Source organism: Pteropus alecto, unplaced genomic scaffold (assembly GCF_000325575.1).
Source record: "Pteropus alecto unplaced genomic scaffold, ASM32557v1 scaffold138, whole genome shotgun sequence".
Taxonomy (NCBI): Eukaryota; Metazoa; Chordata; class Mammalia; order Chiroptera; family Pteropodidae; genus Pteropus; species Pteropus alecto.
The window spans coordinates 1,443,675-1,458,576 of record NW_006441525.1 but is presented as its reverse complement, the minus strand read 5'-3'; the positions used below and the strand labels follow the sequence as shown (position 1 = coordinate 1,458,576).

General features: G+C 34.5%; 1 protein-coding gene across 9 annotated transcripts in view; it reads right to left on the bottom strand.

Moving 5' to 3' along the window:
- FANCC (Fanconi anemia complementation group C) overlaps positions 1 to 14,902 on the bottom strand; it is a 236,060-nt gene that overhangs the window by 46,248 nt on the left and 174,910 nt on the right. For 8 of the 9 annotated variants that reach the window (XR_003048429.1, XR_003048428.1, XM_015594784.2 and 5 more), the window contains one exon: positions 12,943 to 13,107. The exons of the other annotated variant lie outside the window; for it this stretch is intronic. Coding sequence is in view for 6 of the 8 variants with exons in the window: in XM_015594784.2 (XP_015450270.1) it covers positions 12,943 to 13,107 (165 nt within the window). In the remaining 2 variants the exon portion in view is untranslated. The remainder of the gene's footprint in view (positions 1 to 12,942; positions 13,108 to 14,902) is intronic. 9 annotated transcript variants of the gene reach the window in all.

Sequence of the window (14,902 nt, the reverse complement as noted above, 5' to 3'; positions counted from 1 at the left end):
ATAATGAGCATTACCAAAGGCGAGGAAAAGGAGCAGGGACTAGCAAGCATTTTCAGACAAATAGTGGATGAGAATTTCCCAAATCTAAGTAATGAGCTGGAGCTTGGAATTCAAGAAGTCAACAGAACACCCAATTATCTCAACTCAAAAAGGCCTTCATCAAGACACATTATATTAAAATTATCAAAAATCAATGACAAAGACAGAATTCTCAGGGCAGCCAGGGAGAAGAAAACGGTAACTTATAAAGGAAAACCCATTAGATTATCCTCAGATTTCTCAGTGCAGACCTTACAAGCCAGAAAAGAATGGAATCAAATATTTAAACTATTATTAAGTGAAAGGCATTACCAGCTTAGAATAATGTATCTAGCTAAGCTCTCCTTTAGATATGAAAGAGAAATTAAGACCTTTCCAGAAATACAAAAATTGAGGGAATTCTCCACTACGAGGCCTTCACTACAGGAAATACTGAAAGGAGTCAGCTGAACTAACATAAAATGACCAAAACAAAACAAAACAAAACAAAAAACCAAACCATAATTAGGAGTAAAGTAACTATCAGGCAAAAAGAAGCAGAGGAGTGCAACCCCTAATAAGAACAGGGCATTCTAAGCTTAAAAAAAAATTGAGACAACAGGAGAATTTGCTCTCTCCCCAAATATATGATGATAAAGAATGTGTCATTTTTTAGATAAAATGATACTGTAGTTATATTTTTTAAAATGTACCATATAGAGACTTCGTTTCCTATTCCACACATAATGAGCTTAGAAGTCACCACTCTTCCTAACAAGGAAAAGAAGAGACTGAAAATGCAACAACTCTCTGACATCCTTAAGAGAAAATTTTGGTCTACAACACTGGCAAGAGAGACAAGTGAATACAAGGAATAGTGGTTTACGTGAATGGAGATCCTCACGTAGAAATCACCACATGAACCATTTCCGGATCAGGGAAACCTGAATTATAATTAGCAACTGGATGGAGGCTAAGGTGAACAACTCTGACAGTTAAAAACTCCAGGAGGACTTAGTCACAGAAGGGCACCTGAAATATTGTGAGATTTCCCTCTAGAAGCTTGACCAGGTTCTCAGAGTAAATAACGAAGAAAAACCCACTCTTGCTTTAAGCAGGAAGAGCTGTAAAGGAAACATTTTAAATACAACAGAGTACACTGTTCTTAACAAGGCCTGCCCTCAGGGGAAACTAGTTATTAACCAAAGCAAACCTGCTGTGGTATATCAGAGCCTAAGTGACCTGGGGGAAGGGAAATAACCTATTGCAGTTGGTGCCAGATATCTGGTCCCACCTATGAGAGAGAAAAAACTGAGACACTCTTATAAGGTTCACAATCCAGAGGCATAAACTCACACAACAAGACTGAGACCTAATCACAGGACTACAGAACACTTTCCTTCCCCTCATACCTCACCACCACATTACGAAAAGCTTATTTACAGCAGTTCTTTTTACCTAGTACATCATATTTAGCCATTAAGAAAAAAATTGTAAGGTCTATCAAAAGGAAAAAAACAATCTGCACAGACAGAGCAAGAATCAGAACCAAACATGGCAGAGATGTTGGAATTATCAGACAGGGAGTTAAAAATAACTATGATTTTTTTTTAAGGAATCTCCATACTGTTTTCCATAGTGGCTACGTCAATTTACATTTTTTAACAACAGTATATGAGGGTTCTCTTTTCTCCACATCCTCTCCAACCCTTATTTTTTCTTTTTAATAACAGCATTCTAACAGGTATGAGGTGATACCTCATTGTGGTTTTGTTTTGCATTTCCTTGATAATTAGTGACATTGAGCATCTTTTCATGTGCCTTTTGGTCATCTGTATGTCTTCTTGGGAAAAATGTCTATTCAGATCCTTTGCTCATTTTCTAATTGGGTTGTTTTTTTTTGCTGTTGAGTTGTAGTAGTTGAAAACAGTAAGGAGATTCCTCAAAAAATTAAGAACAGAACTACCATATGATCCAGTTATCCCATTTCTGGATATTTATTTAAAGAATATGAAAGATATATGTACCACTATGTTCACTGAAGCACTATTTATAACAGCCAAGAAATGAAAACAACCTAAGTGTCCATCAGAGGATGAATGGATAAAGATGTCTGATACACACACACACACACACACACACACACACACACACACACACACACACGCACACACACAAAATGGAATACTCAGGCATAAAAGAAGGAAATCTTGCCATTTGTGACAACATGAATAGACTTTTAGGGTTCATACTAAGTGAAGTAAGTCAGATGGAGAAAGACAAATACCATATAATTTCACTTATATATGGAATCTAAAAATCAAAATAAATGAACAAACAAAAAACAAAAACAAACTCACAGATATGAGAACAGACTGGTGGTTAGCAGAGGGGAAGTGGGCTGGAGAGTGGGAGAAATGGGTGAAGGGGGTCAAATGTATGGTGATGGATAGTAACAACTTATGGTGATAGTAACTTTGTAGTACATACAAAATATTGAATTATAATGCTGTACACCTGAAACTTCTATAATGTTAGATACCTATTTTATCTCAAAAAGAAAAAGAGTAGATCCCTCATAGAATCGTTGTGAAGCTGTAATGAGAAAGTACATAAAAAACCTTTAGAATACCCCCTGAAACCTAGAAAACAATCAATAAATGTTAGCCATGATTATTAAAAGCAAACAAACCTGTGATTCGTATGCAAAGGGCTGTCTAATGGGTAACACAGACAATATGCAGGAACAGATGAGTAATGTCAGCAGAAAGATGTAAATAATAAGAACCCCCCACCAAATGATACTAGAGATAAGATACACGGTCACAGAAATGAATGCCTTTGATGGACTTATTTATAGATTAAGAACCTCAGAGCTAGAGGATATATCAATGGAAACCCTGAAAACCAAAAAGCAAAGAGAACAAAGAAAAAAAGAATAGAATATTCAAGGAATGTGAGACAACTACAAAAGATGTAACATGTGTGTAATGGGTGTAACAGAGAAGAAAAAACAAAGAACAGAAGAAATATTTGAAACAATAATGACTGAGAATTTTTCTAAATTAATGTCAGCTATCAAACCACAGTTTCAGGAAGCTTACAGCTACACCTGGGCATATCATTCAGAAACTACAAAAATATCAAAGATAAAGAAAAGTCCTGAAAGAAGCTGCCAGAGGAAAAAAATCTTACCTACAGAGGAACAACAGTAAGACTACATCCAACTTCTCAGAAACCATGCAAGGAAAGAGTAGAATTGAATATTTCAAATATTGAGAGAGAAAAAACACCATGTAGAATTCTGTACACTGCAAAATTATTCTTCAAAAGTGAAGAAGAAATAAAGATTTTCTCAGACAAACCAGCATTGGGGGGATTTGTTGTCAGTAGACTTGCTTTGCAAGAAATGATAAAGTTCTTTTAAAAATAATTCTTCGGAGAGAAGGAAAACTCAGATCTACATATAGAACATCAAAGAGAGAAAACCTAAAGGCAAAATAAAAACTTGTATTTTTTCTATTCTTAATTGATGTAACAGACAACAGTTTATTCAAAATAATAAGAACAATGTATTTAATTATATATGTTTATATGTGTGTATATATGTTTATATATGTGTGAAATGAATAACGGCAATGATACAAGGGGTAGGAGAAAGGAATTAGGATTATTTTGTTATTATAAAGTATTTACACTACTTGTAAAGTCATATAATGTTTCTTGAAAGTGAATTTGGATTAGCTGTAAATGTATACTGCAAACTCTAGGGCAATCACAAAAAAAAGGTTAAAAAAAAGTATAACAGATAAACTAAGAAAGGACATAAAATGGAATCATGTAAAATGTTCAATTAAAACCACAAAAGACACAGTGGAAGACAAAAAGAGAAACAAATAACAAGGAACACAAATGTAAAACAGTAATGAATAAATGTTAATCCAACTATTTCAATAATCACTTTGAACTGCAATGGTCTAAATGCACCATTAAAAGAATGAGATTGACAGAGTGCATCAAAAAAACAAGATCCAACTATACCCTGTCTGCAAGAAACCCATGTTAAATGTAAAGATACATAAATTAAAACTAAATGTATGAAAAAATATAGAGCATACTGACTAATCAAAAAAAGCCCAAGTAAAAACCAAAAATAAAAAATGGTGTAGATGATAGAGGTCCTGTTCATCCCTCTGGTGACCAAATCACAATTGTGACAGAAACAAGGAGCAGCAGCAAGGAAAAATTGCCTGGGATCTAGATGGACAAGACATACAACTAGGGAGAAATCCAAGAAATCACCTTGCGATGGCAGAAGGCAGGACAGGGCAAGGATGCGGGGCTGCCCAGTCTACAGTGGCTGAGTGAGATGGAGGCAGCGGCAGAAGACTCTTAAAGGGACCACGTCTACAAGCAGATTTTCATGGTGACGGACCTGCTCGCTCTGAGCACCAGTGCTGACAGGCTGTGTGCAGGGAGTACCAAGGACTTACAGGGAGACATTGTTGGAGTGATGGTACAGGCGAGACTCGCCCTATACAGAAGTGCCAGCTGTATCCACTGTTCCCTGTTGAGCCCTCCTCCATACCAGTGCACTGGACACAGCGCCGATATCATCAGACTGGTTAACTGAGGTCATTCCATCCAGAGGATTCCCTGAAACCCTGCCTCCCTCAACTCACGGCCCCACCCAAGCCACATTCAGGTGTGTCTTTGTTTAGTCAGGTGCCCCTTGCTGACCAGCACCCTAGACTCATGCTGGTGGCAGCTGGCCTTGGTTTCTGGTGTGGCCTTTTGAGGTAGCTATAAGCACAGCATCTGTGGATTGCTTGCTGAATCTTAATAGGTGGACCCAGAGGGGTAGAGCCTTGGGCTAAATTTGGCCTGCAGCTGAACCCTTCTCAGGACTGTGCCACTGGACACCTACTTCACAAATCCACCCTAATAAGATCAGGAGACTTAGGAGATTTGCTAAGTACATAGAAACAGACATGGAAAGGCACTCAAAATGGGAAGGCAAAGAAGCAGAAACCATATGAGAGAACAGAATAGAGATCCAGAAATAATGGAGTCAAGTAATCTAACAGATGCAGAGTTCAAAACACTGGTTATAAAGATGCTCAATGAACTTAGGGGAAGTGTAGATAAATTCAGTGAGAACTTCAACAAAGAGAAAAAAAACATAAAAATAGAAATGGAAATTATAAAAGGGAACCAGTCAGAAATGAAGAACACATTATCTGATGAGAAGTATATTAAATGGAATAAACAAAGGAATAAACAAAGTGAATAAAGAAAAAGATCAAATACCCTATCTAGAGGATGGGAAAGCCAAGAACACTCAATCAGAATAACAACAGATAAGACGTCAAGACTGTAAAAATAATTTAAGGAGCATATAGGACACTATTAAGGGTCCAAATATCCGTCTGATCAGTGTACCTGAAGAAAATCAAGATTTTTAAAAGCTGTTTGAAGAAATAATGATGGAAAACTTTCCTAACCTGGTGAAGGAAATGAATATAAAACTCCATGAAGCTCAGAGAATTCCAAAAACCAGGGATTCAAAGAGGCCCACACCAAGACACATCATAATTAAAATGCCAAAGTTTACAAAGAAAGAATACTAAAAGCAGCAAGAGAAAAGCAGATAGTTACTTATAAGGGAACACTCATAAGACTAGCAGCTGATTTCTCAAAAGAAAGTATGCCGGGCAGAAGGGCTTGGCAAAAAATATTCGACAGGATGAAGACCCAGGATCTACAACCAAGAATACTTTATCCAGCAAAGCTATCATTTAGAGTCAAAGGACAGATAAAGAGCTTCCCAGATAAAAATAAGCCAGTATCACCACCAAGCCAGTATTACAGGAAATGTTGGAGGGACTTCTTTAAGAAGAAAAAACATGTATCAAAAGCAGGGATAAAGAATGGTAACAACTACATTTCTATCAATAAGTATCTTAAACGGAAAAGAATTAAGTGCTCCAACCAAAAGACAGAGTGGCTGAAAACAAGACCCCTACATATGCTGCATATAAAAGACTCATTTCAGAATAAAAGACATACACAGACTAAAAGGAAGGGGATGGTAAAAGATATTGCTTTGATTGACCTAGAAAGTATTTAAGTCAGACAGAGAAAGATAAACACTGTATGATTTCACTTATATGCAGAATCTAAGGAATAAAAAGAACAAACTAATCAAAAACAGACTCACAAATATAGTGGACAATTTGGTGATGAACAGAGGGGAGGGAGTTTTGGGGGGCTAGGAGAATTGGGTGAAGTGTTAAAGAAGTACAAATTAGTAGCTGGATGGTCACGGGGATGGGGAGCATGGCATAGGGAATGCAGTTAGCATTACTACATTGGCTAGGTAGAGGATCAGGGAAGGGAGGGAGCAATTAGAGGAATTGTTTTATGAACTATATAGATGTCTAACCAATGTACTGTATACTTGAAACTAATTAAAATAAATAAATTTTTAAAAAATGAAAAAAAGCCGAAGTAGCTGTATTAATTTTAAATGGAGAAGAAAGTTATAAACAAAGACGCTTATTACATAACAATAAAGGGGTTAATTTTTCAAGAACATATAACAATCCTTAACTTGTATGTGCCTAACAACAGAATGTCCAATTATATGAGGAAAAAAAACAAAAAGAAATAGATGAATCCACTATCATAGATAAAGACTTCAATATCCCTCTATCAGAAATGGACTGAGCCAGCAGGCAGAAAATCCATAAAGACACAGTTGAACTCAACATAAACATCAATCAACTGGTTATAACTGCCAGCTAATGACTCCTTCATCCAGCCGCAGCAGTATACACGTTCTCTTTAAGCTCACAAGGAACATTCACCAAGACATACCACATTCTGGGCTATAAAACACACCTTAACAAATTTAAAAGAATAGAAACCAAACAATATCTGCTCTCAGACCACAATGGATTTAAACTAGAAATGAATAACAGAAAGATAACGTGAAAATCCCACGTGATATGGAGATTCAACAACACACTTTTAAGCAACACATGGATCAAAGAAAAAACCTTAAGAGAAATTTAAAATTAGGTTGAACTGAATGAAAATGAAAACATAACTTATAAAAATTTGTGGGATGCAGTGAAAGCAGTGTTTAGAGGAAAATTTTTAGCACTGAATTCATATTTAGAAAAGAAGAAAAATCAAAAATCAAAAATCTAAGTTTCCACCTCAGGCAACTAGAAAAAGAAGAACAAATTAAATCCAATAAAAGCAGAAGAAAAGAGTAATAAGAATTAGAGCTGAAATCAATGAAATTGAAAATAGGAAATCAACAGAGAAAAATCAATGAAACCACAACCTGGTTCTTGGAAAAGACCAATAAAATCAATAAGCCTCTAGCCAGGCTAAGAAAAAAAGAGAAGACACAAATTGCTAATGTCAGAAATGAAACAGGAGACATCACTACAGATCCTATAGGTATTAAAGGGATAATAAAGGAATATAATGAATAACTCTATGCTGACAAATCTGACTACCTAAATAAAACGAACTAATTCCTTGAAAGACACAATCTACCAAACTCACACAAGAAAAAGTGTAATATCTGATTAGGCTTATCTCTATTAAAGAAATCAAATGAACAACTAATAATCTTTCAAAACAGAACGCACCAAGCCAGATGAATTCACTGGTGAATTCTACTAAACATTTAAAAAGAAACTACCAATTCTCTACAATCTTATTCAGAGGATAGAAGCACAGGGTATATTTCCTAACTCATTCTATAAGGCCAGAATTACACTAGCACCAAAAGCAGACAAAGACATTATAATATAGATGCAAAAATCCTCAACAAAAAATTAGTAAATCAAATCCAATTAGTAAATCAAATATTAAGAGAATTATACACTATAACCAAGTAGAATTTGTCCTAAGTAATCCGCCTTTGGAAATACAATTAATGTAATCTATCACATCGACAGGCTAAAAAAGAAAAACTACATGATTGTATTATAGATGCAGAAAAAGCATTTGATAAAAGCCAAACCTGTTCAATACAAAAACTCTCAGTAAACTAGGAATAGAGAGGAATTTCCTCAAATTGACTGACAACTGAAGTGGAAGACTGAGCCACTTACCTGTGGAATCTGATACTATCTCTGGGTTGACAGTATCAGCACTGAGTTGAATTCTTGGTCACCCTATTGGTGTCTGAAAATTGTTTGTTTGCTACACATGCACAAGCACGTGCATGCACACATGCATTCATGTACCAGGAACCTAATTTAATGACCAAGTATTATTTATTCATAGCATAAAAGGATGGTCAACATTTGCAAATCAATCAATGTGATAAACATTAACAAAATGAAAGGTAAAAAGGTCGTATCATCATTTCAATAGATGAAGGAAAAGCATTTGACATAACTTACCACCCATTCATGATAAAAAAAAAAACAAAAACCTCTCAACAAGTGGGTCTAGAGGAAAGGTACTTCAAAATAATAAAGGCTATATATGACAGGTGATATTATACACAATGGTGAAAAACTGAAAACTTTTCCTCAAAGATCAGGAACAAGACACAGATGTCCATTCTAGCTACTCGTATTCAACATAGTACTGGAAGTCCTAGCCAGAGCAATTCGGTAAGAAAGAGAAATAAAAGGTATTCAGTATCGAAAGGGAAAAGTAAAATTGTCTTTATTTGCAAAGACTAGAATATTATATATACAAAATCCTAAAGACTCCACCAAAAACTGTTATAATAAACAAATACAGTAAAGTTGGAGAATACAAAAACAATACAGAAAAATCAGTTATATATATATATACATTAACAATGAACTATCTGAAAAATTAAGAAAAAAATCCCATTTGTAATTACATCAAAAAGAATAAAATATCTAGGGATAAATTTAACCAAGGAGGTGAATGATCTATTCTCTAAAAACTATGACACTGATGAAAGAAACTGAAGAAGATACAAATAAATGAAAAGACATTCCATACTCATGAATTGGAAAAGTTAATGTTGTTAAAATGTCCATGCTACTCAAAGCAATCTACAGATTCAATGCGACCTTTATCAAAATTCTTATGCAACTTTTCACAGAAACAGAAAAAACAATCCTAAAATTTTTATGGAACCAAAAAAGACCCCAAATAGCCAAAGCAATTTGAGAAAGAACAAAGCTAGAGGTAGCACAATTCCTTATTTCAAATTATATTACAAAGCTATAGTAATCAAAACCACAGCACTGGCATAAACATATACACATAGGTCAATGGAACAGGATAGAGCCCAGAAATAAATCCATGTCTTTTTGGTCAATTAAATTACAGCAAAAGAGCCTAGCCTATACAACGGGGAAAGTACAGTTGCTTCAATAAATGATATTGGAGAAACTGGACAGTCACATGAAAAAGAATAAAAGTGGACCCCTATCTTATACCAGACACAAAAGTCAACTCAAAATAATTGAATGTAAGCTCTGAAACTGTAAAACCACCTAGAATAAAATTTAGGGGATAAGCTCCTTGACATTGATCTTGGCAATAATCTTTTTGATTTGACACCAAAACCAAAGGCAAAAAAAAGCAAAAATAAAAAAGTGGATGACAACAAACTAAAAGCTTCTATACAGCAAAAAGCTTCTATACCACCAACAAAATGAAAAAGCAACCTACGGAATGGAAGAAAATATTTGCAAATCATATCTGATAAAGAGTTAATATCCAAAATTTATAAAGAACTCATACAACAATAGAAAAAAAATGATTAAAAAATGGGCAAAGTAACTGAAGAGACATTTCTCCAAAGAAGACATGCAAATACTTGACAGGTACATAAAAGGTACTGAACATCACTAATTACCAGGGAAATACAGATAAAAACTATGACGAAATATCACCTCATACCTATTAGAATGACTACCATCAAAAAGACAAGAAATAACAAATGTTGGTGAGAATGTAGACAAAAATAAACCCTTGTGCATAGTTGCTGGGAATGTAAAACGGTACAGCCACTATGAAAAACAGTATGAAGGTCACTCAGAAAAGTAAAACCAGAACAACCATATGATCCAAAAATCCCACTTCTGGATACATATCCAAAGGAAATGAAAACAGGATATCAAAAAGATACCTGCACTCACAAGTTTATTGCAGCATTATTCACAATAGTCAAGATATGGAAACAACCTAAGTGTTTATCAGTAGATGAATGGATAAAGACACACACACACACACACACACACACACACAGAATGGAATATTATTAAGCCACGGGAAAGAGGAAATTCTCTCATTTGTGATAACATGTATGGACATTGAGGGCATTACACTAAGTGAAATAAGTCAGACAGAGAAACACAAATACTGTATGGTATCACTTTATGTGTAATCTAAAAGAGCTAAATTCACAGAAATAGAGACTAGAATGATGGTTATCAGGGACTGGAGGTGGGAAGGAATGGGGAAATGTTAGTCAAAGAGTACAAACTTCCATTTTTAAGATGAATAAGTTCTGGGGATCTAATGTACAGCATGGTGATTATAGTTACTAACACTGTTATTATATACTTGAAAGTCACTAAGAGAGAACTCAAATGTTATTACCACAAAAAAGAAGTGGTAATTATATGATGTGATGGAGATATTAGCTAATCTATGGTAGTAGTCATTTTGCAATATAAAGGTGTATCAAATTGTACATCTTAAACTTACATAATGTTATATGTCAATTATATTTCAATGAAGCTGGAAAAAAATAAAATGTAAAAAAAGTGATATTTTTCTCGTTTCTACATGAAACGTAAAAGAACTGAATATACAGTCTTATTTTGTAATATTTTTAATTTTCGAAAACTCTAAATTTTATCTAAATTATTTTAGATATATATTTTATGTATTTTATGTACATATAAACCTTTTTATTTACATGTAAATATAAATTTTAGGTTTTTAAAAAGAATTTTACATTTTATTTAAAAATAAAAATTTATATTTTCTTATAGTTAAGAATGGCTTTGCAAAGGAGAATTAAAATATTCACTTTCTCATCCCACAGCTGTTTTTTTGGGAAAAGATGAAACCAATATGTATTAGAGATTTCTCTGGCTCATGAGAGGGAAATATCTACTCCAGAGAAAGTGGGCTAAATTATAAATGAAAAGCATATATGAGAAAAGTTATTTTCCCTTGGCTTTACAGATGTTTATAAATTACTTTATTGTGCCTTATTCAATAGAATGTTTTCAAATACTATTATAGTGCAATTTAATTGCAGTATCAATTTGAGACCATTCAGTCTAAAAAAGGAATTAAACAATTCAAACGTAGATGTGATGAATTAATATTTTCTCACTAGAACTGTACTTCTGTCTTAAAATGGAAACTCTAGATATGGCTGAACTAGCTTGTATTCATCTGGTATCAACCCCAACTAAGGATAAGAGTTCTTTTAGGTGAACTTAGCAATATACACATGTGGTAAAGAAAGACAAAGTGTTGACTAATTATTTTCAATCTCATGGTTTTTCCTAGAACTGTGCTGATGCTTGCATTTCACAGTGCAGAAGCAACAGTGGTAATGCTGCTGTGCCTAGCACAAATCAAAGGCAATAATTTTATTCTTTACCACTACATACTCCCAGTAAAAGCACTGCCAGTTTTATATAAAAATGTGTTTTACAAAACAGTATAAAATATTAGTTTTATTAAATTTTCACCTTCAGAATACATTTTATTTAAAAAAATTATGTGCAGTAAAAAGAAAAGCATACATAAAGCATTTCTGGTACATACATAACAAAAAATGCTGGTTGTCTAGAAGCAAAGCACTTGCATAGCAGTTTGAGCTGCGAGATCAACTAGCCACTTTTTTTCCACTTTTTTTTTCATGGAAACTTACTAGAAAGACTGGTCAACAAATAATGGTTATTCAGACATGCGTATTTAGTACATATTTTCTCAAAAATTAGTGAAGTGACGTAGTTCAAGTACAATAACTGACAGTATTTGTACCCAATGATAAATTTGAGTTTTTAAGCAGAAATTAGAATTTTGGAAAATTAATTTTTGTCAACATGAGCCTGACAGCTTCCCAGTACTTAAAGACATTCCTGATGAGATTGGTGGTGATAGGAACGAATGTAAGTTTTGATACTGTAAAATGAAAATGTCAGTGTTTGGAAGATCTGTATAACAATGAACCAGTATTTTCCAAATGAACCGTGCACATAGCTATAAGTCCTGTGTGGACAAAAGATCTATTAAAAGTGCAAGACACATCAGGAAGTTTTAATCTATCAGTATGAAAAGCTCATTGATATAATTTCAGATTCCACATCACAACTAAACTTCAAAAAAACCACAATTTTCAAATTCTGGTGAGGTATGCAAGGAGAATATCCATAATCAACTGAGATGGCAATCATAATATTCTTTTCTTCTGACTACATATCTGTATGAGGCTGGATTTTCTTCATAGACTTCAACTAAGACAACATATCACACCAGACTGAATATAGAAACATGTATGAGAACCCAGTGTCTTTTAAGTCAGACAATAAAGAGATCTGCAAAAATGTAAAATGATTCCACTCTTGTTAAACAAATTTTTTGCTTGGAAAAGGTCATTGTTTTTCATAAAAATATGCTACTTGTGTTGATATGTAATAAATTTATTGTTATTTTTAAATGAAGTAAAATATTTTTAAAACTTTGTTTTAATTTCAAATATGATAAATATTGACAGATATAACTCAAATATTAAAAAAGTTAAGTGGGATCTTCAATAATGTTTGAGAATATAAAGTGAGTACAGACAAAAACATTTAAAAACTGCATTTCCAACATACTGAAGTATTCTAAGAAAAGAAAAAACAAAGTTGGATGATAGGGTAAATGCATATCACTTACAACAAAAAGGCCTCATTCACAGCATCAAAGAACTCAGGCCAGAGCATTTCCTGAGGTTCATGTCCATGGTAGGTGAGCAGAGCCTCTACCAGTGGTTCAAAATCTGGCAGAGTGACAAGTGGAACACAAACTCGTGATAGGGACCTTACTCGTTCAGGAGCCATTCTATAGAATAAATAAAGTAAGAAATAATTACCCAAATCGTAGAGCCACATGTAATTAAAGACATATCAAATCTTCATTTTATACGAAAAGGTTGATGACAGGTCATTTGTTCTGCCCCTCACATAAGAGGGCTACTCTAATGCCATCTATGAACGTTCTTTTCTTACTCAATTCTCTAGAAAGAAACTGTTTGGCTGCAGTTCCCATTTTAACTTCACTCGTTGTCAGGACTTTGGCATAACTATTGGCACCTCTAACTTGTGTGTTATGTACCACTGAGTTAGCTCTGACTCCTGGCAAATCCTATGAATGAGTTATGTCCACAATGTCCTGTCCTCAAAATCTATGCTCACCCTCTGTATACTCATGCCTTCTTTTATGGAGTCAATCCATCATATATTTGGTCTTCCTCTCTTCCTGCTGCCTTCTATTTTTCCCAGCATTACCATCTTTCCTAAATAACCCTGCCCTTTCATGATATACCCAAAGAAAGACAGCTTCAGTTTTGTCATTTTTGCCTCCAGCAATGTTTCAGGCTTAATTTGCTCTAGGACCCATGTATTAGTCTCCAACCAACCACACTCAAAACAGAACTCTTGAATTTCTTCCCCAAATGTTCTCTTCCCTCAGTGCTCTCTATCTCATTTGATCAAGCCAAAACCCTTGAAGTCCATTGTTGATTGCTCCCTTTCTCTTACAGCCCTCATATGATCCAGAAGGAAATACTGTCAATTCATCTGACCACCTCTCAACACTTCTATTACTACCCCCTAATTCACCATCATCTCCAGTATGGGTTACTGTAGGAACCTCCTAACTTTCTCCCTGTTCCTGACTTCACCCCCATTGTTTATTATCAGAACAGTTCCAGCAACTCTAAAAAATTTAGATCACCGCACTTGTCTGCTCAAAGCTTAGCAATGTCTTCCCACCTCACACAGAGATCAAGCAAAGTCTTCTACTAAACACCAAGGCCTTTCGTGGTGGGACCCCCTTTTTTTTCTCTGGCTTCATTTCCTTCCACTCTTACCTTGCTTGTTTAATTCCAGCCTTACAGGGTTCCAACTATACCAGATAAGGTCCTGCACAGCCAGTTCCTTCATTTCATATAGCTCTCAGTTCCAATGCTTCCCTGACCATCCCATGTAAATGCACTAATATGGCAGCAATCAGCATCTGTGGCAATTTACATTTATTTAAATGAAATAAGATTTAAAATTCCATTCCTCAGTTGGACTAGTCATAAATCAAGTGCTCAACAGTTACATGAGGTTAGTGGCTTACAGTACTGGATAGTGCAAATTTACAGGACTTGTCTTTTATTGCAGAAAGCTCCACTGGACAGTAGAGTTAAACATATCAAGTGCCCTCCCACCCTACTGTGTACTTCCTATCTTTTCTTCAGAGTATTACATTTACTTGTTTATTGTTCATGGTCTGTTTCATCCTACTAGGATATCAGCTCAATAAGGGCAAGTACTTTTTTCTATTTTGCTCATTGCTCTATTTCTAGCTTGTAGGCACAACTACTTACACATACTACATGCTCAAGAAATAGATGTTAAAAAGTTAACAACTGGAGAGCAATAAAACAATAGTTTGAAATGTATGCTACTAGATCTTTTCTAGGTATTTTCGTATACAATCAAATCTAGATAGTCTTTATGTTTTGTGAAACAAATGGAACCACAACATAGAATATATAGATGTCTCTCATTTTTTTTTACTTGCTGCCTATTATTAAAAAATATGTGATTCAATATGCCTCTATTTATAGACATTTGTTTCTAATTGT